The following is a 27,810-nucleotide window of genomic DNA, read 5'->3' as shown; positions in this document are numbered from 1 at the left end:
TCTTTCTGAAGTAGTATGGTCACCCCCTGGGAGCCCAGCATGAACCCAGAGCACCAGACCCTGTCAAACCCATACCAGGCAAGGAAGTTACATTGTGAGCCCAGAAGGTGCGTTTCCTGCAGGAACAGTATACCTGGCGCGTGTTGGTGGGCACTAGGAAGTACAGCAGTGCATTTTATGCGGTCCAGGAGGCTGTTAACATTCCAGGAAAGAATGTGGAGGGCCCTATGTAAGGTGGACGCCATCATGGTGAGTAGCGTTGGGAAAAAGGCAAGTGCAGGCAGTGCCGGGTCCCAATGGAAACAAAGTCCCAGAGCCGGGGCTTCTGGGCAGGTGTGCAATTTGGTGAATCGTGTGTCGTCGTCAATGGTGTACAAGCATGCGTAGCTACCAGTAAGAACAGAGAACAGCAGCCCGTGGGTGGCCGCCCTCACCCCCCAACTCACCCCACCCTACACTTCCGAATATGAAGCATCTGTCAGCTTGAAATGTAAAACAATTTAAACAACAACCCCGCAATGAGACTAGTTGCTAGGCTAAAACGATTAGCGGAGCATGAACATGGCAGAGATGGACCCCCCCTCCATATGATCGGATAAGAGAATCGTGAACAGCTGCAACTACACGTGGGACAAGTAAATAACAAGGAAGGCAGTAAAGTCCAGGGAGTGTGAAGTAGGGAGTAGTTCATGGATCTTAAGGTTTCAAGGAAATCGGATCACCCCCATCGTGGGGATTTCGAAGACAGTCGCACTATTGGTGCCTCCCTGGATTGGGATGAAGAGCTCCCGTTGTGTGCCACCATTCAAGGAAAATCGGTTTCTCCAGATTCTTGGATTTCCGGGCTCCTAGACAGCTCAGAGTCGGAAATGGCGTGACGCAAGCTGTCCGATGGCCCTGGGAGATCGCTCAAGTCAATCAATGAGATGGTGGGGTTGGGAGTGGTGGATCTCCTTAGATAAGCTTGGGATGGAGGACGTTGGGATGCTGCGCCTCCCCACGACAGTCGTTCTTCTTGCGTGACCTTGTCCGACACCTCTGGGGCTTAGGGAGGGTCAGGTGCGGCTGCTGGGGAACCCGCTGGGTGGGGGTGGGAGCCAGCTGGGACAAGAGGGGCTTTTCCTCCGTGAGCCAGGTCCATGCTGCCTAGGGGTTGTCGAAGAAAATCGTCTTGTTTTGAAAGATGACCTTGAGCCGGGCCGGGAAGAGGAGACCAATGTTGCAAAGCTTTTGTTTGACCTAGTCGTAGGTCTGGCGTTGGGCCTGCACCTCCTTGGTGTAGTCTGGGAAGACCATGATCCTGCTATTCTGATAATGTACTGGCCCCTGTGCCCTGGCCGCCCCGAGGATGACATCTCTGTCCCGAAAGTTAAGGACCCTCAGGATTATGGGTCGGGCAGTGGCCCCAGGTGGAGGTTTGGGCGCCAAGGAGCAGTGAGCCCGTTCAACGGCAAACCAGGGCGAGAAGGCGTCCTTGGGCATCCAGGAACGCACTCAAGTTTCTACAAACGTGTCGGCGTGCCCTTGCTCCACTCCCTCGGGAAATCCTAGGAGACGTAGGTTTTTTCTCCTCGACCTGTTTTCGGCATCCTCAGGATGCGGTCTGGGGATGGTCCACCTGGTTTTAAGTTTGCTGATGTCATCCTCTGCCGTGGAGATACAGGATTCCGCCTCCGTGATGTGTGCCGTGGCATTGCGCAGATCCTGGCGAATGAGAGCCACATCCACCCTCACCTCGCCGATCTTGTTTTCTACTGAGGCCTGTGATGTGCTTATCGCCTGAAGAATGGTGGAGATATCTCCCCCGGCAGTGCCAGGCACGCTAGGTGGTTCGCTTCCCAAATTTCGGTCCGACGTGGTGAACTGGTCCATTTTGGTTTGGATTGGGGGGCAGGATTCTGTACGGGGCGGTGTAACGTCAGGTTAATTTTATTCTATTTTTAGACTGGTGGTGACTAAAATCCACTACCATCTCAGTCTTAGTTGCATTTGCGTTCATTTGTAGGGCTTACCTATGTGCTTTGACAGGGTTTCGTGCCTTTTATTGTTTCCATGGGCCTGCAGGCCCGAAAGCTAGAGAGAAGCCATTTTGTGCTTCTGCCTCGACTGTCCGAGGCGCTTGCAGGGTAAAGGTAATGTTTAGAGTTTAGCCTGTTTTCTGCTAGTAAGAAACCGGTCAAGACTGGCCCTTATCAGAGGAATATATTTGTCTCCCCGGTTCTAGACGCAATACACAGGTGGCCACTGTGGAAGGCGAAGGGAGCCGGGGACTGGTACAGGAATTTGGTGGGAGTCGGCCTAATACCGGAATTTTCCATAGAGAAAGAGAGCTCTATATTATCAAGGAGCGAGCAGTGAGATGGGAGAAAGTAACGTGTGGAGTAGACAGAAGAAGTTGGTCCGAAGGCCGGTGCCGAGAGACTGATACCATCAGCTAATTGAAATCCTGAAACGAGGAAGGAAGGTGATCATGGGTCCCGTAGTGATATCATACGGGAGTGGCAGAGATTGAGTCCAGAAGAGGGTTCGAGTATTTCGGAACCATGGCAGCGTAGACGAGGCATAGCGGTGCAGATCTGTATTCGTGAGCCCTAGAGGGAGAGCAGAGTCCCGAGCATATTGAAGACAAAGCAAGAGAGAGAGAGGGACCAGCTCCGCTGCTGAGATGGAAAGACGCACGTCTAAGGTGAGGCGTTCTGAGTTAGTGTAGAATTCATCTAATCATTTATTTTGCCCCCTTTTAGGTTATAGGTAGCGAATGATTTAAATCATGTTTCTTTGGCTCATTCTGTCATGTTTAATTTTAGAATAAAGATTTAATAATAAATATCTTTGAATGTTGTTTTTATGAATGGGATTAACCTTTCCTTTTAACCAGGTGCTGACATACAGAAGGATGGGATATGCCCTTCTGAAAAGGTAACTGAGATGGGGGGAGAGGGTGAATTTCATTTGAGAAATAACTTATAAAGGTAAACCCCCATTAGTGTAGATCGTCAGGTGACGTTAAAGATATCGTCGGGTGATGTTAAAGATATCGTCTGGTGACGTTAAAGATAAAAGTCGGGAGACTATAAAGAATCGTCGGGTGACGTTAAAGAATATGAGATGAGGTAATTATAGGATAAGATATGGAATCCATTAGATGTTAGTGGTATCTTTGATTGTACAGGCTTGTAAATAGCTTCTTTTCACCTTCTCAGGTGAGTCTTCTAGATATCTTGTAAATAGTGGCCTGAGAAGAGTGTGGTTACGTGACGACTGGGTTAGCTACGGTTAGTAGCCTGCTTGGTCTGAGAACACAGTCGTTACAGGCGGTTTCTGCCCATCGCCACCAGAAGTATACTTTGGCCCTGTACGGCCGGGGCAAGCAGCGGATCTGCAGAGGGATGGGTGGGGGAGGGGGGACCCCAGACACTCAGGCAGTCAATGCTCGGGCCCAGGCACCCAGGTCTATCCCCTCAGGTCCCCATAGGGTGCAGGATTTGATTTTAGCCTCAGCTCCACCCAGAGGGCCAGGTGGAGCTCTCCAACGAAGGGTGGCCAGTCCAGGCCAGGCCTAGTACCCACCACCGCGACAGTCCTCCAGCCTGGCCTCAAGGTCCCATGAGGATGGCCTCACTTTCGCGAGGGCAGCCCAGTGCGATGGGGGGCACCGGGAGGAGACGATGTCTGCGATGGAGTCTGCGTCCTCACGGACCGTCCAGAACGGGTGGGGGCAGAGTGAGGCAAAAATGAAGAAGGGTGCCGTGCCCCCCACACACCAGTTACAACCGGACCCAAGATCTCATCAGCGCGAGCAGCAGCAGTCAGGGGGAGGCCTCCCCGGGATGGCGTCCACGGGTCGGTATAGGACGGCCATGGGAGACTAGGCAACCCAGGGGCCGGCGGGCCCAGCGGCAAGGAAGAGGCCTTCACCCCTACGTCGCTCCTGTGCAGCAGCGGGAGATGGAGGGAAGCAGCTGAGTGAGGAGGAGATCAGACCAGGCCGATGCAGCCCATGCCTGCGGACTTGGGGAGGCGCCCCCAGATGAAAAGTGTGGCATGGGAGGGGGCGATGTCCCACTCCGTTTGCCACCTGACAGGGTGGCCGATCCCCGCCCCCCCAGCACACCAACCACCCAGGCCACCACCGCAGGCAAGACGCCCCCAGAAGCCCCCACCATCAGGAGGGGGATCCCGCCCCCCCACCGGTCCGATGTGGCTGGGGAGACGCAGTGGGGCAGCCAAAGCAGGAATAGTCCAGCAGGACTCACCGGGCAGCACCACAGGAGACACCCTCAAGGGAGAATCACAGGGGACACCTTCAAGGGAGAATCACAGGGGGGTGGCCACCCGACACAGTGGCTGATCACCCCCACTCACGCATGGCCCCCACCCAGCCACGGCGCCCCTCGCAGCCGCCACACACCGCAACCAGTGCCCCAGGCACGAAGAGGAATCCAGCCCGCAAGAGGGGCCAGAACAAAGTGGACGCTGCGGGGGGACCCAGCGGCCTGTCCAGGAAGGTGAGTTGCAGCTGAGAACGGGCGGTTGACAGGCAGAAGATATAGGGGGTCCTGAGCACTCTTAGAGTGTGTCCACCATATTGACGCCTCAGGCCACACCCCTGTTGTATTCCCTTTTAGGGTTACTTTTGGATTATTGCTTTCCCGGAACCACTGCCCATATCGGTTTTCGTGGATACCTCCTATTTTTTGCTCTATAGGTTGGGATTGCCCGGGTTGTATTAATGCATTCATGGGTTACTTTTGAACTATAACCCCAACCTATAGGCCCGACCAATTTGGAACTAGCTAATAGGTGCATTATAATTAAGGCTCCCTGTTTTCCGTTTTTACGGATGTTTACTGATAAATTCAGACCAAAAACAATGTGTTTGCTGTCTGCATTTATTTAGAAAAGTGAATAATTACAGAAAATTGTGCTGCTTTTAAGTAACTCTCCATGCTGCCTTTCATGAATTATAGCCCACAAGCTGAGCAGATGTACAGCATGGGAAATTAAAAAAACAGGATGACATTTCTTTAAATATCGACATGTCAATGTACATTTGTGGCAATAAGCTAGTATTTACTAGTGGATTTATTGTTATGTCATATTTGGCGGCTTTCGTAGCTAAAACACAACAGATATTAAAGTATGAGTGCACATCTATCAGTTAAATGAATATAGAAATGCACAGTTTTACAACTTCATTCATATGCAAAACACAAAATAAATATGGATAAATATGGCCTTAAAATAAATATGGATAAATACAGACGGAAATGTTAAAAAAATTAAATACCATAAAATCGGGAGCCCTAATTATAACCATAGTGTCACTATACAGATGTAAACAGAGATAGACTGTGAACTGTACAATTCTCTTTCCTAACTGGATGCATGAATAGCAGGATATATATGTAACTGATATTTTGTCCCTTGTCCGGCCCCCCTCTTTGAAGTGAGAATTGCAGAGTGTTACTACAAATATGTATCATACTTCGCCAATTTTGTAATCACTGAAATGGCAATAAAGCAATAAAACAAATTCTGAAAGCCTATTACAGCCACCTCACACCCTGGTAACAGGTATTAGTGGACAGGTCACGATTATCCCAGACACCACGGCGTATCCATGTTTATCTAGGGAGAGGTGTCAATAGAGAGGCCACTGCTTGCCCACGGCGTTCTGTTCATTCACGTTGTCCTGTAGATAGGTGTTAGTGGAGAGGACCTTGTTTCTCTACACACTACTGTACATGTCTGTCATGCTAGGGAGAGCTGTGAGTGGACAGGGGAATCCATTCCCACACGCTAATATATATGGTTATTTGACTGTGCAGAGAGGTCAGTGGGGTGGTTAGTAGTATGCACACTAACTATGGAAAAGTGAGGTCTTACATGTGTGGTTAGTACTGTAGTGTAGTTTCTATATTCCCAATAGGCTCTGCGCATTGGAATAGTGCATCCTGTAGTTTAAACGTAGGACTGAAGTCAATTAGGTCTCTACCGAATATACTAAACTTAATTGTGTGTGTGCCAGCTAGCTCAGAGTTCACTAGAAACTTTCTCGAATGAACAAGAAGGGATTAGTTTCTGACAACCGCTTAAAACATGACAACTTTGTTCCCCAAGAATAAGAAATATATCTCTAGAGTCGCGGAAACAATAGACAGTTATTTCACTCAGTTAATCATGCATGCTTCGTTTCACCAGAGGTGCAGAGAAATAGAGAGATAGGCGTTTTCAATAAAAGGGTATTTATTGAACAGTCTTCTTTCTCAAGCTTAAGAAATGAACTGCTGCGATCGTAATACTTGCGGTAAAGTACAAAGCGTTCAGTACAAAGAGTATTATAAAATAATATTGTAAAAGCATGATATGGTTTCTAAGCCATAAGATACCTACAATGCATAAAATACATAAAATACATACAGTGATAAATAAGGACTAAAAGTACTCAACTGGTGCTTCTAAAATACGCCTACCCCGGTGTACCTAACCTAGGTCTAGTACAAGGGAAGAAGTAAGTAGGGTGTATCCTAGTTTTAGTATTATTTGCCAAGAATCTATTCCAAGAATTCTCTTAGGGTCTGATCAGCTCCGTACCTTGGTTTTAGAATGTAGGAGGTCTTGTATCTCTCTCTCAGGACTCGATTTCCCAGCAACCCGCAAGGGTAGCCTGGAAACACTGGAGCTGGCTTTCTCGGCAGGAGAAAGTACAGCGTCTCTCAGTGCGTCAGCTGGAGGGTCAGCACTTGCTGCAGCAGGGCGCGTCGGGCAAGTAGATAGTCGAACTGCTCCAAACCACCGTGTGTTTGTTTGGACAAGTGTGGGCATATTTATACCTTGAAGGTGCCGAGTTTGACGTAAGATTGGACATAATAACGTCATCAGAGACTTAATTCTCTGAAAACTCCATGATTTCTTGGATAACTTAATATTCATGCAGGGGGAAGTCCCTGACTGCTGAAGGCGGGTTTTTCCAAGAAATCGTTGTAGACTTTCGGAACTAGTGGAAGTAGCCAAGCCGTATTAGGACTACTTGAGTTATGTCTTAGTCTGTGGAGAGATGTGAATGGAACCGATGTGTCTCTTTACAGCCTCCTCCACTCACTGGCTCCCTTCATGCAAGGTGTAAGTGGAGAGGACAGTCTTTCCCCATAGTCTAGTAGTGGGGATTGTAAGAGATAGGTATGGCACTGAAGGAAAATGTAAATTCTTCTTCTCACGAGAGTCTAGCGAGACTATGAAAAAAAGGAGTAGCGAAAATCTGATGCATATTAATTATACATATTATAAAATGATATGTTCATGAAAATACAAAATCCATTGTGAAAGTACGCTTTCACTCAGCGTTTACGTGTGTAAAGGAGTGGACACAGAGTGTGCCTCGCTCTCTTGAGAGGCCCTTTAGAGTTATAACCACACTATGATTGAGAGCACATCATGACAAGAGTCATCGTGAAGAAAAAAAGGTTGAAAGTACAACCAACATACATAATGAAAGTATGGACTAGCTCTGAAAAGAGTTTTTCAAATGACACTTTTTGACAACTGTAATTTTTTTGTGTTTTTTTAATTTTTAACTTTTTTTTTCCTTTTCAAACAGGGTATAACAAAAACAAGAAAATGGGGTAAACATAAAACAACTTCTCCTTAAAAACAAAGAAAAGAAAAAAAAGATTTTAAATAAATCTGTTGCATCTGTGGTTATTTACAATCCTGGACAAGCCTGTCCTGCGCAGCCCTGCTTGTCTTATAATTTATTTGCCACTGCTGAATACGTTGTTATTAGTCTGATTTCTATAGACTCAAGTTTTTGTTTTTTCTTTGTGGAATTCAATTACTTTTCCTTGATTTTGCTCTCTGTAGACCAGATTGAATGATTTTTTAGGATATTTTCTCATTTGAAAGTGTTTGTTTCAAAGCTATGTTTCTCATATTCATATTCTTGCGAACAGTCTCTTTAAATTTGCATGAATTCTTCATATAGAATCCTCCATTTTAAGGTAGTTTGATGAAAGCTGTCCATGTTTAGGACTGACTTTTTGGCACAAATTTTCTTTGAAGTCTTTTCATGTGTTTATATATTTCTGTATCCAAGACTAATAATCATGATTGAATTATTTCACATGTAAATTTTAAACTGCCCATGCTGTTCTTTAGTATGATGAAATATTTCTCAAATTATATTTCTGTACCATCCCAGATGAGGAAAAGATTTAATATAAATCTCAGCCACATGATAGTTTTTTCCACAAATTAATTGTTTTCTAAAGACCATGACACTTTTTTTTCCCCCCAGCCCATTGTTGAATTTGCGTAGTCTGGAGAGAAAAAACTCATAGCAATTCCCTTCGTTTGTTTATATATCTGTTTATTAAAAAGGAGTATGTTAATATGCAAGCATAATTCAATCATCTCCATTAGCATTTGATTATGTTTAAACAAAATGTATGTTTCTTTATTTTCAAGAAATACTCACAGGCCTGGAGTCCTATTTGATGTTCTATGCTTGTAGAAAATTAATTGGCATCCATTGTCATTAATTTAGATGTTGATTGCCATGGTGTCTCTTGTAAATGTTGTGATAGGTCTCCTGTATCTTTCAATCAAATGGGAAATTAGATCTTTCACCAATGGAGATAGGAAGTGTCAATGTAATTTGAAATTGGCTCCAATAAAAATCCATTTGCAGAGACTATAGGTCTTCCCAGTGTTTTTTTCTGATCTTTATTGTCAGATATTTTTGTTCATCCATATCAATAGGATCCTGATTCACCTATTCTTCTAATTTCAGTTGTAAATCATGTATTATATGTTGAACAGTTTCCTCTTCCTGTAAAGCCCTTATTGTTCTTGTTTTGTTAAATTAAGTCTAGGAGCACTTTAAATATTTTTAATGAACAATAAACTGTGAACCATAATTCCTAGAACAGGTAATGGAAAAACTCAGAAATGAGAGAATCAAAGTAAAAAAGATATAAATATTGAGAAAAGACTAAACAAACAGTCCGTGAACATGGTCCAGATGGACTGAAACATGTTGGGATATTTGCCAGATTTTAACCTTTGTAAAATAAATTGAATAATACCCTACTCTTCGCTCAAACGCTAAACTTCTATTGGTTACTCCAAGATTTAAAAAAGCCAGGGCTGGAGGCAAAACCTTTGAGCTATGCGCTGCCCAAAGATGGAACAAACTGCCTTTGATTCTACGCAGGAGTAACTCAGAACTCGAATTCCGCCGATCCTTGAAAACATTCCTGTTTCGCCTGTAATTCCCACCTTGAGAGACCGTCTTCTAATTCAATCAGCGCCGGGACACCCCGTTGGGGTAGCTGCGCGCTTTATAAAAGACACAATAATAATAATAATAATACTCTTGAATTCATTTAATTAATGTTACGGAAGATAACATTCTAGGGAGACTGATACCGCATGCTCCATCAAGCTTTTGTTGGTATTAGGACTCTGTGCACTTTAATGGTGCTAACCAGTGCTTAAGTGCTTGTTCACTTTCCTTCAAACTTGACAAAATTGGATCACTCCTATTTGGCACATTTAATTAAATGCTACAAGTGGACAGTAGCACTCATTATGCCACCCACTGAAGTAGTACTGTAAAACGTGTCTCAGGCCTGCCACTGTCGTCCGCATGTGCAGTTTTAAACTGACAATTCGACCTAAAAAAATAAACCTTTTTCCGGGTTTAAACCTTCCTTTTTAATACTTAACAGTCACCAATAAGGTAGTCTCCAAAGGCTCATAGGGCAGTGTGCATGTTGTTTGAAAAGTAGGTCATTTGTGTTTAAGTTTTACATGTCCTGACAGTGAAATACTCCTAAGGTCATCGTTGCAAGGCCTATTCTTCCCATTGACTAACATTGGGTTACTGTATTGCATTGAATTGGTGCTAACTTCAGATTTGGAGCAGATACAGATATGTTGTTTACACTTAAATTAATTTTAATTAAAATCCCACTTTAATGGTGAAGTTGGATTTTAAGTTACAGTTCTGAACATGCAACTTTTAGAAAGTTGACACAAGGATATGATGGACGGAGCGCTGAAACTTTTCAGACATTCGCCCCCAGTCAAATCCATCATCGTTCTTTAGCTCACTTCGCCATCCCAGTTCAGACACAGCTATATACAAATCAGTCTTGATCCTGTGCCTCATGGGAACAGTCCAGCCCAATCTGCAGGCTCTCCATGTCACTAGAGTCAAGCTATCCTGGCTCATGAGGGGTGAAACCCCGAAACCGATCCTAGGATGCCTGTTTCCAGTCCAGGATGGACCTGGCCTAGCAGTTCGGGCTGGACTGTTCCCATTGGGCACAGAGTCAAGACTGATTTGCATGTGGCTGGGTTCAAACTGGAATTGCATGGTGAGCAAAAAAACAATGGACTTAGGCCCAGATCTCTGTACTGGGGTGAATGTATGACATTTTCTGCATTCTGTCCATCAATTGTTGTTTTTGCACTTTTAGAAAGTCAACATTTTCCTGTCCCAACCAACTGTTCCTTCCTGCCAGTGTCCTGGTCACATGACTGTGAATGGGTCTGCTGTTGGAGTTTGTGTATTGCTTCCAGACAGTGAGACAAAATGAGCCTAGGTATGGATAGGTTGGGCCATCCTGATAGGATGGCTAGGGAGGGGCTGTACCAGACCCTCTTACAATTTAAAGAGTTTGCCTACAGCACACACAAAGAGACATGACACCAGGTTTTCCATGCCTTTCGTCACCCTAGACAGTTTGGATCTTGGACCAGGAGGAAAAGAACTGACCAGAACCAATTTTGGGGTAGGTCAGGAAATACAACCACATAAATTCACCTGCCGCTGCATTCTCCATTGTCCTGGGGTGATGGCGTTGAAATCAGTCATAATTTTGTCGCCGAACGCACTCACCTGACTGACATGAGAACCACCCTTTGGGGCTCACATACAAGCCTTGTGCGCCGCTGGAACATCATTTTTTGTGATGTTCTGTTAAAGCACAGGGCTTAGCCATTTCGACAAGGCCACGTAAAGCAACCCTGCTTGGCTGTTCACCGCCTTATAGATATGGAGTGAGGCAATGCAGGGCAAGTCACTGCGTTGCCTGACGCTATGATAGAAGGCGTGCCGTGGACATTATGGTGGGTGTTCCCACATAACAATCATGGTATTTGACACATTCCCAGATATACAACATGTTGTAAACCTGGGAATGCGTTAAAAGCCTATGCCTCGCCAGGGGAGCCATAGGGGAGGCACAACGTGTAGAAATATAATTATTTCTCCTCGTTTTGCCTCTTTCTATATATGCTGCATTCAACAGTACACATAGAAAGATACATCTACATTCACATTACATTCCTGCCCTTTTCTTTTGCCATTGTCAGCGCAGCAGGAAGGCTTGCAGCGCTCCAATATGGCAGAATATTGTAAATAAGGCAGTGTTTTTAATTTAGCTATATGAACCTGGGGAAAACTCAGACACTAGGGTAGCTGCAGCAGAGTGCTGTTTGCTTACTCTTAACAGCACTTAGCCTTCTTCTGGCTCCTGTCCAGGTCAGTGCTTTGAAGCTGCAGCAGTAAAAGTAAGTGCTGACGACTGCATTTTTCAGCATTTTCTAAATGCTTTATGTTGGAATTATAGAAACATTAAACGTCAATTGTGGAATAGCCTATTAAAAAAAAGAATTCAGAGCACATACACTAGGGACTGGTCAGTGGTGCCCTCATGAGCAGAGTGATGAGTTAAAAAACAAGCAACATCGGTCACAAACAAGTATTAGCAAAGCCAATAAGTCTGGGCTATTTTATTTTAAGTGAATACATTCTTTATTTTTATGAATGTGGAAAGAAGTGTGTCTGCGGTATTGGTAAATTATGTGTTACTGCGCTTGTATGTATGGGTGGATGTTTACACCATGTAAAGCACCACTAATAATAGTATCAAGCTAGAACTGCTTCGCAAGTTCTAACACCTTGTTCTTCTACAAAAAGCCCATTAGATCATTCACTTTGTAGCATTCACGTGCCGGAAGTGGAGGTTTGAAGACAAAAAGTAATTGTTATTGTTATACTACATTTCTAAAGCGCTCAGCTACTCAGAGTATCCCGGCGCTGCTACCCTAAACCCCCCCACCAGCTGAACAGGAAGATGAATTTCAGCGCCCTCAAATGGAGAACACCCTCCACCCGCGAAATCCCGATTAAATCACTTAAAGCAAGTCATCCTATTAATAAGACATTCACTCAAAAATAAGAGCTCAATGTCTTCACATAAAATATTTCCTTTTTTAGGGTAAAATTGTGCGAGTTCTTTAACGCACAGGCCAGCAACTAACAAACATAGAAAGTAAAACCATTTAAAAGCAGCAATGTGTGCCTGCAGAAATGGTGTGAATAGTGTTAAAAATATACTCTTAGAGCTAACAAAAGAAGAAATGGATGTTTTGAAAAAAAAACCTAAATGCAAGAAAGAAAGCAGCAACAAGGATGTACATCTAATGCTGGAGACCATGAAGTCTGAATAGCGTCCTTAACAAGGTATTTCCGGATTCATACCTCAAGAGGAAACTGCTTTCACATATTGATTACATATTAGCAAAATTAGGAGCACAAACGCTGCAGCAACTAATGCATAATTTGTAGAAAGCTAGGTGAAAAAGTACAAACAGTCTCCCAGGAGGCTGCTACCCACAACCCCCACTGGTCAGTTACAGCAATGACCCCACAGGTTACCTGCCTTGCTGAAGGAGATTATGCAGGTAGAATCATTTGAAACAATGGGCCCTAATTTCGCATTTGAAATTGGCCAAAAAGTCAGACAGCATCTACATGGCCAATGCATACGTCTCTGTAGTACTGTTTCTTCAATTTGTATGTATTAATTTCAAGAGCTCTAGTCCCACCCTAAAAAGGATTGATTCCACGCAAGAAGAGACGTTTTCACTCAACATCTTTTATGAATTCCATCAGCTTTTGTTGGTTTTGTATACATCCGTTTAATAGTTTTTGAAATTAGCGTTTAAAGAGGGATTTAGAGTGGGTATGCAGAGGTTGCATATTAGAGATATCTTTTGAGTTCGAAATTTATATTTTGGCCCATAATTTTAGCACTGTTTGACGAAATTGCATGACATTTGTCTCTTTTTTCCTTTTGTGCAAATTTGTCAAGGAGAGGGGACTTTAAAAAGGGGAGGTCAACAACTGGTTAATTGGCTCGAAAATATGGCATCATATGACAAATCTACATGAAATTAGATATATATTTAGCATGTTTAATCTTCTGTGGCTTTGGAACTTTTCAGGCATGCAGATCCAACAAGGAGGCCAACAATAAATTGGGAGCAATCATTGATTGATCTGCTAATAACTTTAGTGTCCTGTAATGATGTAATGAAGCTACTTGAAATTGGGCAGGTTCTGATGTAGAATCTGCGAAGTGGGACACAGTTAAATCAGGGAGGGGCAAACTTTTTTTTTTTTTGAAATATTGAATACATTTGTCCTTAGCTTTAAAATACCATAGCAAAATGATTAATTGACTATTAATCCTTCATTTGTAATCAACGCTTTCCTTGTCAACCTCTGAAAAAATGTGTGCCTACATGTATAGCCTTTTGATAGTTCTTCTTTGTAACAACAGAAAGCTGATATTTATTAAGTCCAAATACCTAGGTGATATCAATTATCCATGCATTTACATGCATTGGAAAACCTTTGCACTGAAACATCAAATTTGTGGTCCGAGGAATAAAACACAATAGCTAAGATTGGAGGAAGCTCTGGTGTGTCCAAACCAACTCAAAAGATGTTCTGTGGATTCATGGTTTCCCTCTTGAAGATTATAAAGAAGGTGAAGTATTCTGGTTTTAGGAAAGGGAAGTAGGATATAATGACTGTCTGAGGTGGTGTTCTCGCCTCAGTTAGTTGTGAATGGAAAAAGGAAGAGGAGGGGCAGGAAATGTGACATCTCTTCTATAGTATAATATGAATGAAAGGATGACATAGGCCTTGACATAGAGAAGTGGTGCTCATATATGTGGATGCATATAGTCTATGGTGCAGATTTACAAGCCCCTTGCAACACTTTTGCGCTGCCGTTGCATCACTTTTGTGACACAGCGGCGGAATAAAAAATGCGGCCAGCTTACAACGTGACGCATCTAGGGATATGAGTCATGTTGTAAAGCCCTGCGTCACATTATACCTGTGTCAGGTATAATGTATGCAGGGTGGGCGTTCCCACACAGAAAAACCTCGTTAAAGTGATGCAGTGAAATCTACAAGATTTCACTGCGTCACTTCTAGGACGCCACTGCTTCACAACCTTACCCCTGCTTGAAGCAGGTATAAGGAGGGAGGCAGTGTAGTGGCCTCAAAATGCATTGCTGGAGTTGCGACGTGCTTTCGACATGACTCCAGCAATGAGTGACTTTTGCCCCAACAGATGGTCAGAATTTCTGATGCAACTGTCAATCCTTGCGCCATCGTGCGCCATATTGTACATACGGTGCATCCATGGTGGTGCAAGGGTGTCCCAAGGTGGCGCAGGGAAAGTGACGCATCTCTGCAGATGCGTCACTTTCTTTCAAATTTACCCCTATGTTTCTAGAACTACTAATATATATTCATTATATTACTCCTATCATTGTGCTTTTTATATACCTAAGGGTTTCAGATTTATTAATTTGTTTGGGATTTTTGCTGAATATGTCATTGTTGTACGGCTACAAGAATGAAAGAATAAAATGTATTTATGTGGATGCAAGATTCACCCCTCTGCCAAGGTGGCCCAGCCGACATACCAATACATTGTTAAAGTTAAAGTGAAGGTGCTGAATCCAACAAAAGAAAGCGCATACATCCTGTTCCTTGTTTCTTGCTGCCCGAGTCGGGCAGCAAGAAAGATTTTACATAGGTAATTTAAGGCCCAATAATTTCCTACAATCAATTCAATGTTAACTATTTTGGTTACGATATAAAGACGCATTCGTTAAATATTGGAAAAAGGAACAATGATTTCTACTATTAATTCAATTTGATCAATTTTACCAATTTTTGATTACATCTAAAATCTAATTTGTGATATATTGCAAAAAATGTATATACCTGTCATGTAAACGGCCCTTTCACTTGCTGGCCCAATGCCGGTGGTGTTTAATGCAGTAACCCAAAACTCGTACTGAGTGTTAGGTACCAAATTTTCCACTGTGCAGTAGGTTTCTTTTACATTCATCACAAACTCTGTAACGAAAAGGACACAGCATGTCTAAAGACAAATATATGAGGTCATACTCTACATGTAAATAACGCATGCACACTAACACTAGGTTGAGTATATGAATTTTAAGAATCACATGTACGAAGAAGCATACACGGTATTTTGGTTCCTGCGGCTATCTACAAATCGTTTCTTAATTGTATGCAGTTATCTTTAAACACATTAACGTTTTTTTAAATATCTGTTCATTCACAAATTACTTATTACATGTTTGCATATCACCTTTCAGTCACTTGGAAACCCTGCCACAATTTGTATCTTGTGAGGTGTGGAAGGTAAGTCCATTCAGGAAATAGTGGGTCGCAAACAAATATTCTTCAGCCACAACACCTATTTGCATGCAATTCAGTGGTAAGCAAGTAGGAACAGTTTAATATTAAGGCATTTACGCCAATCTATGTACCTCTATGGGGCATCATTTGCATGACTTGTTTGGAAATCAAATGTTCAGTCGCTTAGTGCAGGTTTCTGGTCGGTGAGGTGCGGGATGAAAGTTCTTTATGTGTTTAGTCAATTAAAAAAATTGGCTGACACCATAAAAAAGATAAAAGCAGACAAAGCAACAAATACACTGCAAAAACTGTGGGAGGTGTGCCTAGGCATGTAAGCTGGAGCTCATATGAAGCATCATGTAGTTGGAAAAGAGACAGAAAAGGGCTTACAAAAAGACATCTGTGTGGGTCACCATGTGAGGTTGTGTGTGGGCCCATAGGTGAGTTCTAGTCTGAAGAGAGCTAAATGATGAGGAATTTGTTGTGATGGTATGTTCCTTCTTACCATTCAGAAATCTATCTCTTATACATACAATAAAATAGAGAAATCCAGGGACCTAAACCTATGAAGCACTAAGTGCGGTGGAAATTATTGGTGTTGGTGAGGCATTTCTGGTAATTGTTGATTGTTATAATTTCCACTGTATTCGGCCATCAACATATGGGCTTTCTTGTTTTCTCTTGGTCCATGTTTCCACTTCATGGGTTGTTCATTTGTCAACAGCGTTAGAGACCTCTTATTGTGAGTATTTTATTTTCCAAAGTATTCCTCTGTGGTCACTTCAGGTAAAAGGTCTCTGAGTAGGTACCTTGTTATCTCCATGCCGCTTTTAGCTGGTGAAATATACCAGAAGGGGTGAGGGTAGGAGGTACTGGGAATGTGCTTATCCTGCATCCCTTATAATTCCTGATCCACATGGAAACAATGTTTATGATTGACTCTTGAATTATATGCATCCCATGCCTTATAATGAGGGGCTATGTGTTTCGAGCAGGCATGTTCCACCATAATGGAACTCAACTTCTTAGTTGCAAAACCAAGTATGGACAAGAAAGCGATTTTAAATCAATGTACCCTCTACCTTTAACAAGACTGTTTTTAATTTTGAGTGAGTGAATCCCTACTTGCATCTGTATCAGCACTGTGATACCATAACACAAATTCCCACGTAATAGTGTCTTGTAAATGTGAAGGTTTATCTACTGGAACAATATTGCGTTTCTTTTTCTTGCTGAAATGAGAAGAGAGTGGTTGAGACCAATCTTTTTAAAGTATAATACAGGCACGGTCAGTGATGTTATGGCGTTCTTGAGGTACTCGAAGACAAGCTTGTCTTTTTTCTTATGTAAATTTCATATGGAAATAAAAACAGTTGGCTGCTATAACATATTAACCTTGTCTGTATTGTAAAGTGCCTTATAAAGTAAGGTTTAATCTTCTGTGTTAGACTTGTCAGCCTTAGGGTGGTCTTCCACCAATCTTTTATCCTTCTCTCTTGCTTTGCTGTTTTTGTTTTTGTTGGCCATTAGGGCTTTGTGCACTTTACCACTGCTAAGCAGTAATAAAGTGCTTATGCTCTCTCCTTGAAACATGGCAAAATTGGCTTACACCTAATTGGCACATTTAATTTATTTATAAATCCCTAGTAAAGTTGTATTACATGTACTCAGGGCCAGTACATTGAATGCTACTATTGGGCCTACAGAACTTGTTTTTCCACACAGTGAAGTAGACTTTTAATACAGTTCTCAGGCCTGCCAATTTGACATTGTAAAATAGACCCCTAACCAGGCCTAAAACTCCCTTTCAAATATATGTCATCTCTAAGATAGGCTCTTAGCAGCCCAGAGGGCAGGGTATGTTGTAATTGAAATGTTCAACAAGTACTTTTAAGTTTTACATGTCCTGGTAGTAAAACACTTCAAACGTAGTCTTCATTACTGCAAGGCCTTCCTGTCCCATAGGATAACATTGGGTTGCCTTATTACATTTAATAAGTAATACCTTTTGTTTGGGAGCAGGTAGAAATGGCATGTTTTGTGTCAAAGAAATTATAAATTAAAGTCCTCAATAATGGTAAATTTCGATTTTAAGTTACAATTCTGAAAATTCCACTTTTGCAGCCTATTTCCATGGGCAAGTTGGCTGGAGGGCTGATCAGACACTCTGTTGACGGCACCCTCATTGGCTCTGCCAATAGAAAGCTTCCTCTGAAGTCCTGACACAATAGGTGCAGTTGTAGGAAGGGCCTTACATCATATACCCCATATACCCCACTACACCATCCACCCTTTTTAGGGTGGATGAAGTGAAGTCTTCTTTCATCTGTGCATCACCGCCAGGAAAAACACAGCAGTGAGGGATAAAAAAACAAATACCGGACCCCACAGGCTGGCAGAAAACGTCCAGTATGTGGGGGTCATTAGTTTTTTGTTTTTCAAATACAAACTCCCACTTTGAGAGTCTGTTTTTTAAAAACAAAATTTTTTAAATGTTTGTGGTCGACTGTCAAAACCGACGGCTGGTGCCCACCAAATATTTGTACCTTGAAGGGGACCGCCAAACCTTAAGTTCCTTTCAAGTACAGAGATGACTGCTGGGCCAGTGGTCATCTCTGAATTTGGTGGATGGTAGTCTGTCAGGATGGAGGAAGTAATGTCATCCATGCCCCTAAACCTAAATCAAGATATTGTGTCTGAGTAGGAAATCTGTCTTTTTTGTGTGGTCACCCCAGATTTTCAACTTTTTCTGGACCCTGTTTCTGCTGGTCTTAGAACTCTGGTTACTGCTACCCTTGCTGAACAGAAGTATAGTGCCTGCGCTTCTCCTTTAAACATGGTTAAATTGGCTTATCTCTAATTGACTTATTTAACTTGCCTATAAGTTCCTAGTGTATAGTAGTGAAAATATACCAGGGCTGGGAATGCCACATGTGAATGGTAGCCTCTGTTGTGCCGTCCATACAGTGGGCCTAGAAAACATGGCTTCAAGCCTACCATGTGTAGCCTGACAGCAGCCGCTTGTACTCTGTTGCACAGACCAATCAAAAATCATCCTTTTGATAGGGTCAGAAAACCTAATTTAAAATATTAAATGAGTCACTCCTATGCATAATATTTAAGAGTGCAACATGTTTGACATTAGAAAGGGCATGTTCCTCCAGAGAATAAACCACATTGTCACTGGCTAGGCTGTAACTGGCACTAAAGAAAAGTCAAAATATAGATTATGCATTTTAATTTATAACTTTTGAGCTGTACCAGCTACAGTCATAATTCAAATACTTATTATATATTTAATTAAAATCCATTCTAATGTTGAAGTTAGATTGTTATTAAATATATTCGAACTGTGATTTTTAAAATTTACCTTTACCCTGCCCCAAAAGCTGCTGGAGGCTAATTTGCGTTGGCTCTTCAGCTACTGCCCAGCCTGTACTTAGCCTGAATGAAGTGTAAAAGGGGGGTGAAAACTAGTTCCAGAGCAGGTACAATAGGCAGGGAGTTGTGAAGTGTTTCCTTCCCCTGGCCGGAAGACCAGTTGGGCTAGGCCCAGTAACTTAATTAACTTTAAAGGGCTTGCCCTTCTACAAGTTAATGTTAGGTTACTCAAGGAAAGGCTCAGCCATAGTCCCCGTAGTCAGCCTGACACCAAATCCAATCAGAGAAAATCTACCTCCAGTACCGGCTTTGAGTGATCACAGAGAAGGGGGCTCCTCATGACCGTGGCCACACTTCTGCGCAGACACCCAGGCTTTGCACAAGGGAGATGGGTTTCCCCAACTTGGATTTTGGGAATATGGTGCATTGGGGGATTGTGTGTTTGAAGCAAATATGAAATGCAGCAAGAGTGGGTAGGGAACATTTACCCCATTGGTTGAAGAAGAATTACTTCAGCCGATTGCTGGTGCCAGGGATAAATGTGGCACGCCAGATACCATCTTCAGAACACTTTCTGGACTTGTGGAAGAACAGAAGAGGGGTGGATCTGCTGTCTGTGACCTGAGCGGAGCCTGGAAGAGCTGGACCTGCTCCCTCTTGTACTCAGAACACAGAAAAGGCTGACTTTCTGTGAAGTTACAGGGATGCAGCAAGAGGCTTTGTCCCTGAAGTGCTCAGCTGAACGATGGCAACTGGACCTTAAATTGACTTTGTTGCTGATCTTTACATGACACACTGACAGTCTCTTAGTGCCTTCCACTGAGTTCCTGGAGGCCTTTGAAGTGTACTCCTGTGGTTGTTTGGGCACCAGAAAAACGTTTGGAAACTTGGAAAAACCTTTTCTCCGGAGCTCAACCTTCAGCAGCAGGACATGCCAGAAAAAGCATCTGACCAGCAGTGCCACAGCATCTGACTGGATTTCATAGTCAGCCCACTCAAAGATCTCAACACCTCCCACAAAATGACAATTCCATTCTGCGTTAGAACTTGAAAATTTTCAGTGACAACCTGTTTCAGGTATTTAACATTAACTTCCACAGTGGCAGCTAAAATCCCAGTGGCATCCTGCGCAAGGAGGATTTTTCTTTCCAAAGTCCCATTCTGTATTGGGGCTTATAAAACAAAATTCAATGCTTTTCTTCAAAAACGTCTCTTTTCTGAAGTGAGACTTGGAAACCCTTTTGAAGTTTTTGACTTCTAGACTTCGATTGGGACCAATCGGCTTGGCATATGCGACCAGGGCTCCATAGCAGTCAGCCTGAAACCCCGCACAGTTCACGGTCTACTGATTCAATTGACTACAATTGGCGATTAGTGATTTTTGGCACTATTTTTACTGAAAACCTTAAAAATTTAAATCTCTGATTCCCCTTATTGATTTTGTGTTGTTTTGGTCTAATTTTGTTTATAAATTGCCACTCTATGTTGTTTAATTCTGCTTCATATTTTTGATAGATATATAACTTACACATTGCCCTAAGTTGAGCCTGTATGCCATAGCTACCAGGGAGGGGGGGTTCAGTTAAGACTAATTTAGTGACTTCCAGTGTTCAATCTAACGAGAAGTGTTAATTTTCCTTTCAGGTGGGTAGTTGCCCGCCCCCCCCAAATATTAATCCACTTAGTTGACCTAAATAGGACCTTTTGCCCCCTCCTGTCATTTCCACATTGTACTTATGGAATTGTTGTGACTTTGACATTGAATATACTTGGACTGGTTTGCTTCTGAACTAGTGCACCCTGCAATTGGGTGCAACCTCCCAGTGCAAAATCGTTATCTTGAGCAAAATGTAGCTCCCACTTTACCCCTGGAGAGATAGACCATTCCACAGTAAGAGAAGAAACATTATCTCTGATTATTAGAAGTTGATGATCCTCTCTACCTCGCTCACAACACAAGTCATATAAGATGTCGATCTGAGCTCTACTGCCAACATCTGCTTTTGGTGAAGGCCAGTAAAATCACTCTGTGTACCTACTGCGAGAACTGAAAGTGAAAACTCATATAAATGAATGGAATGGTTTGACAGATTTCAGCCTGGCACAAAGGATGTTTTGGGTGTGGTGGAACCAAGGTGATAAGCTACAGAAATGGCAGTTCCCAAAAGGCAATCTTCATTTCAGATACCAGGCCAGTGTGATCCAGCAGGAAGTTCACTATGAGCATGAGTCTGGGAAACATCTGACTACAGTATTCAACAAAGTTCCATTATTTATTTTCTTCAACGTGAAGTCTTGGTTATAATTAGTTTAGTCACTGAATGTCAATTTGGTATATAAATTACCGGTACATTATTCTGATGATATGTGGCATGCAGTCATCTAGTCCTGTTTGTCACATCCCATTTCAGGCAACTATCTCTCTTAGCTTCTAATAAACTCATATTTCTGCATGCCACTCTTGCATCTATCTTTCCACAGCTTCCAGTCAGAGCCAGCCCTGGAAATGGGCACGGGAGGAGGCCTCGGGTCTCTGTAATCTTGGAGAGTGTTTGGTGTATTTTAAGCACTCTTTTCTTGAGAAGAGTTCTTGGATAAATGGGGTGTCAGGTTTTTGCACTCTCTTTTTGGCTTCCCTCTGGATTTCATTATCTTGAAACTAGTGTGACAATATGATGCTTCAGCTAGGAATAGGCCTTTTTGTTGACTAGTAATTTCCTGATCTACGAGCTTGACTCCATCCTTCTTGGATAAGTAGTATTACACATGGATTGATTCGCCCACAAAATCTACTCTATTACCACCCCAACTGCTTCAGTTTAGAATGGACTGAATTAACCTCATTTTCAGGGATGGCTCCAGTCTTCCTTAAGCCATGAGTTCTTCTTACTAGCACAGGTATCCTCCGGTCTACTAAATGTCCATAATGGAGGCAGCGTGTTTGACAACCTTGCTCATAGTTGCTGTCAACCCTTAAGACCCCAGGACCCAGATGTACTACACTGCAGCTCAGGCACTTGCACAAGGCAAAGCAGCGCAAATGGTTATACAGTCAACTTTTGAGCTCAAAAGTTTTTTGGGGTATGAATCCGCTGTTCCATATATTGCTGTATGTCTTAGGCCCGCTTTACGAGTGGCCAGTGTTTAGGAGAATATTTATTGAACCTGATAAAATGTAACTCCTCAGGGTCTGAATTGACCTCATATGAAAAATAACTTCTGTTGGACTTGGCCCTTCTGGCAGGTTCACCCCTAATCTTTTTGCTTTTAGTATGTGAACTGTGTTAGTGATTTTTGGCCTCTGCGCACTTTTGCCCTCTGTCCCAGAGTAAAGTACGTGTGTGTAGTGAGGCTGGCCTGCCCTCCCATAGGAATGCATGAGGAATGTGTGTGTCCATGTTAGTTCCTGATGTGTGGGGAGTGCAGGCTCGAGTTTGGTATGTGCGAACTCGTGAGAGTGAATGCTGCGCAATGGTATGTGCGGCTTGTTTGTGTCTAGTGTGGAAGTGCCACTTCTAGACATGGGTGTGCGTGTGCTGTGAGGGTGCTGGAGTGTGATTGGCTGGAGCTGGCTGGCAAGCCTGGCTCCAGGAAGTCTGGATGGGTCTGCCCAGTGGTGAGTGGAGAGATTAGCAGGAATGATGTGAGGGAGGGCTGCACCTGGTTCCTGAATGGGGCTGGGCTTTCCCCACACAATGCTGGCTCCGCCCCCCATGGTGCGTCTAACGACCCTAGCCTCCCTAGTGAATGAAAGGGGTGGTTGAGCACATCAAGGGTGCTCCAAAACCAGCTGCGACTGGTTTCTCCCCCACCCTGCACCTACAGACAAAGGGTATCACAGTATAAGAAGGGGCTGTGTCCCCATGAATGTTGTTCTCTTCCAGGATCCTACCAGAGGGGGCTGCTGCTGTTGCTGAGGCCAGGAGAACCGCCACTTGGATTGCCTCCCTGCCTGGAGGCCCAGTGAGCTGGCTCTGGGCCCAGCCTTGCCCCCCTACCTGCCTGAAGAACTCTGTATTGGTCCCTGGACTTTTGGGACCCTAGCGCCTGAGGAGCGCTTTACTTTGTGCTTTGCTGAAGCCTCCAGCGCCTGGAAGCGCTGGACTTGCCTTTGGCGCTGGGAGCATTTTACTTTCCCTGCTAAGCGCTGGGAGCGCTTTATTTTACTTATTGCGCTTGAGAGCGCTTTGGTTGCCCAGCCGGTGCCCACCCGGCATTTGCTGAATTCGCTGTGCTCGCTATTAATTTACGAGTGCCCACTTCGATTTATTCTTACTTAGGGAAAGCCGGTGACCACCCTGCATTTGCTGCTTTGTTACCCCCGCCGGGCCACCGCGCTGCCTGCGACGACCCGGAAGTAATTGGCACGCCGGCCAATCACTGCGCGGCCCTCGGGAGAAGGACCGGAAGTTCCGCCCCGCAGCCGGGCAGCGAGGAGAGAAGCTACGGAGGGTGCAGGCGAGGCTCCGTTGTCAGGAGGAGAGCCCCGCCGCCCAAGAGTGAACTGCCGCCAGAAGAAGCAGCCCGACGGAGATGCCGCCCCCCTATCCCCGGTGAGTGCGGGCGTCTCGTTTGGGCTCCCCATGTGGAGCGGCCCGGGAGGTAGCAGGGCAATCCTTACCCTTCCTGAGTCCCCCGAGCGGGACTGCAGCGGGCGCATTTGGCCGTGAGGCTCCCACGAGGAGAGCCTAGTTGTTACAAGCCTTGAGAGGCTCAGGGGCATATCTTGTGTTCGAGCCCCCCCGAGCGGGCTCCTACATTGCTCAGGGGCATTACTTGTCGAGTCCACGAAGGACTCCAATGACGGTGCCCGCGTTGCTGAGAGACCGAGAGGCTCAGGGCAGTTCTTTGTTTTCGAGCCCACGAGGCTCCACGCCCGCATCTTGCGTATTTACGAGCCCAGAGAGGCTCGAGTGCCAGTCCTTTGCTTCGAGCCCTGAGAGGCTCAGGAGGGCCATTTTGGGTGGTCAGAGGCCCGAGGATCCCACGCGGTGTTTCGCCCCATTGTTGTTCTAGAGCCCAGAGGGGCTCACAGCCCACATTTGTCTCACGAGTCCTGGGAGGCTCTTGAGGGCCATTCTGTGTTCTTGAGCCCACGAGGCTCCAACGTTGGCATCATCAGTATTTTCAACTGCCCAGCACTTCGTGGGCAGTTGCCACATTTAGGTTTGTTCTTGGCTGCCTGCGCAGCCTGCCCTGACATTTGGACTAAGGGCATTTCAGCCCTTGCGAGGCCAGTTGGCCTGCGGGACAGTTCTAGTGTTGTGCCATGTGATTCTGGCGCATTTATGATTTACTTGCTAATGAGATTCTTGCGCATCTGTGATTTACTTGCTAATATGATTTCTGCGCAATTGTTATTATCTGCACCTCTGAATGTTTCATGCATCATGTGTTTTGCTTCTTTCCCTTTGCTATGAGTTATAAGTTTAGGTGATTGTTTTTTCCTTGTATAGGTCCTGTTAATAAGGTCCTAGTTCCCTGCATGATTTTCCTAAGGTGGTTAGGGTTGCGTAGGAGGTGTTTACCCCTTACCAGTTATTACTGGTTGTGTGCTACATTTACTATTTTGGTGCTACAGTCATTATATGTCTATGTGCTAAGTATTATACCTACAAGTGCAAGTTCTGAAAGTGCATACCCCTGACAGTGGTCTAGGTGGCCCTGTCCTGTACATGATCCCTTGTAAATTCTGCCCGTGCCTGTTGGCACATTGTAAAGTGTGTGTTTTATCTAATGTGTTTTATTATAATACAAAGGCTATTTTTATATATAACCTTGTGTGGAGTTTCCTTTGTGGTGGGCCTTGGGTGTTGTTGCTGGGTGCGCGCGCAAACGCTTTACACATCGCCTCCGAGATTAGCCTTGCTGCTCGCGTCACGTTACCTAGAGGGTGAGCTGGGGTTATCTTGGTGTGTAACTCCCTTGCTCTGACTTGGGAATGGTGATCTCTGACTGACTTTGGCGCGAGCCTTGGCCAGCCAGGGGTCCCGTTTCTAACAACTTCTAATTACGAGTTCATCTCAGAAAAAGGGGAATAACATGCAGATTTTTAATGCTTAACACATTGCTTTCAACATATGTGGGGGCATATTATCAACGATCAGCGATAAATATTGCAGAACGCTCTTAGAGCGATGTTGTTTAATACCGGCTATCCCCGGATTTGATCACTGAGATATCACGTTATTTACAACGCTTATCTCCACGGCGATTAAAAATCCGGCGACAGCGGCGAAATGCAGGTTTATCACTGTGAATCCAGCGATAAACCTGCATCGATATGGGAATCCTTAGTGATAGGGATATGTGGATTTAGCTGTACAATCCACCTACCATGTAAAAGATAGTCAAGTCAGGATTTTCACAGACTTAAAATACAGGTGATAACTGCGGTTAGCGCGGCTTTTAATACCGCTATATGTGTCCTGGGCGGGCTTGTAAATACCGCGAAGGACATATAGCAATATTTTTTATGTTATTTTGCTAGGGAACGCCTACTTTGCATCTCATTAGAGATGCAATGCAAGGCGGAAGGAAAATCAGTGCTAAGACAAGGAAAGACGCGCTAGCGTGTCTTTGCTAATACTGCAATGCCATTATCGCCGTTTTTCGGCCGCTAAAGCGGCGATAATAGGCTTGATAGTACGCCCGTGGATGTGTCGTGTGATGGCTAGAGCTTGCTAAGAATAGGTGGACGAGGGCTCACTTCTCTCTGCTGGATCACATGAAATGCTTCTGTTTACATGCTCATCTCAGGCCTTTCTCTCTAGAATGTCAGGGTCCCTTAGCTGGGAGGGAGAAAGAACCATACTCATTACAGTGCTTTAGAGGTCACTGTCTCTATGATTGGTGTCAGCTCCAGCCAAAAGCCATCAACACCTACTTCTCATATGGAATGATGCTGGTACTGGCTCACTTCTGGTTCCTCTGGTAGGCAGGTCAAACAATCTATGTCTGTCTGTCTGCTATTGCCCAAACATGCTCATCCCTTATGTCCAACTTATGTGCTGCCTCTCCCTTCAGTTCTCCCTGTGCAAAGGCAATTACATCATTACAAATGCTGGATTTTGCAATATTCTGAGAAAGAGGTTCGAAAGTGAATTAGCCAACGTGTGGCAAGAATAGAACAGTTTCTAAGCTACAGTGTAAAAAGCAAGTTCAAAGTTAAATGTTTCAGATATCAGTGTGATGATTGATCATCCCATTAAAGTGGTTACAGGAAAACGACGTACATTTGTTTCTCATTGTATTTACATCTTTAAAAACAACTTAATAAAAAAGGCTGCCAAAGGTAGTTACTAATGATTTGGCATCTAGCTAGCCAGGTATGACCTTCACAGAGAGCACTTAAATACGTGGGAAGCAATGTAGTGCTGTTTCAAGCTATTTTGGCATACAGACAAGGTATTTCTTTTGTGTTCAGCGCCATAGTATTCCACCCTATAATGCACCCTTTCACGCTTAGATACAGAGTTAACTATGATCAAGTGTATGTGTTTCCCGACTGACTGAGTCGTGCTCTCTCCCTCGTGCAAGCTATTATCTTCCGCATGTCACAATGAATGCCATCCTCTGGAGGTTCAACCCCTGAAATAAAGGACTGAATAGTCCTACAAAACACATTTACTGAACCTCACTCTACTCAAAATTCGATGCTATATTAATGTATTATTAGCCTAATCTCATTGGACCTGAAAGATACTAGGTTAGCGTTAAATCATTTTTTAATACACTGCCCAATTGAGCTAGACAGCTCCTCACTCAAACCACATATTGTTGGTGAATCACATCGTATTGTGCAGTAATAATGGTGATTGAGCACTAGAGAGCCTTGTTGCACCAACTGGTGTCCTGCAGCAGGGCCTGCCAGGTCTATGGCGTATCTGCCTTGTGTCTAGAGCTGATTCTGCAATAATGTAAGTGAAACCTAAACTATTTTCCTCTTAGTTATTGTTAGACCTGTCAGTCTTAGCGTGGCCATCCCCAAAACATTTTGCCTTACGCCTCCACTTTTGCTAATCTCTTTTTTGATGGCCTTAGGAATGTGTGCACTTTACGACTACTTATAAGTGCTAAGGTGTGGGTTGACTCTCCTCTAAACATGGCAAAATTGACTTACACCAAATTGGCACATTTAATTTACCTGTAAGTCCATAGTAAAGTGATACTACCTGTACCCAGGGCCTGTAAATTACATGCTTCTGGTAGGCCTCAACACTTATTATGCCACCCACTTAAGTGGTCTTTAATCGTGTCTCAGGCCTGCATTGCAACTTGTGGGTGCAGTTTTAAACTGCCATTTCACCATACCAAAATACACCTCTTGCCAGGCATAAACCATTCTTTTTAATACATATCAGCTATCGGGTAGAACCTAAATGGCCCATAGGGCAAGGTGTAGTGTATTTGAAAAGTAAGATATGTACTTTTAACATTTACATGCCCTAGTAGTGAAAAACTGTGAATATTGTTTTTCACTACTAAAAGGCCTGTCTCGTCGTAGGATAATATTGGGCTAACTTTTTACACCTTAAATTTGGAGTAGGAAGCAATGACTAATTTGGTTTCCAAAAAATTGTAATTTAAAGACCTCTTTAACCCCTTCGACGCTCATGACGAGCTGGGCTCGTCATGCAGTAGCCTCCTGCTACGCTGATGACGAGCCCAGCTCGTCATGTAAAGTGGTATCTGTAGAATCCCAGCACAGGAGAAAAATCCCCATAGCGTTCAAGGTGTTAATGGTAAAGTCAGATTTTAAGCCACAATTCTTAAAATTACACTTTTAGAAAGTTGGCAATATGTTGTCTCAACTATTTGGTGCCTTCTGGGCCACATGACTAGTTGTAGCTGTAAGTTAGTTGGTCTTTTTGTATGCTCCC

At 43.8% G+C, this 27,810-nt stretch overlaps 1 protein-coding gene across 1 annotated transcript in view; it reads right to left on the bottom strand.

The window, feature by feature from the left end:
• The window catches only part of FSD2 (fibronectin type III and SPRY domain containing 2), a 490,462-nt gene that overhangs the window by 269,597 nt on the left and 193,055 nt on the right, over nt 1-27,810 (bottom strand). The window contains exon 8 of the mRNA XM_078684747.1: nt 15,104-15,238. Within this exon, the coding sequence (XP_078540873.1) occupies nt 15,104-15,238 (135 nt within the window). The remainder of the gene's footprint in view (nt 1-15,103; nt 15,239-27,810) is intronic.

The sequence above is a fragment of the Lissotriton helveticus genome, chromosome 3_2, assembly GCF_964261635.1.
Source record: "Lissotriton helveticus chromosome 3_2, aLisHel1.1, whole genome shotgun sequence".
Taxonomy (NCBI): domain Eukaryota; kingdom Metazoa; phylum Chordata; class Amphibia; order Caudata; family Salamandridae; genus Lissotriton; species Lissotriton helveticus.
This window is presented reverse-complemented; position numbering and strand designations above follow the sequence as displayed.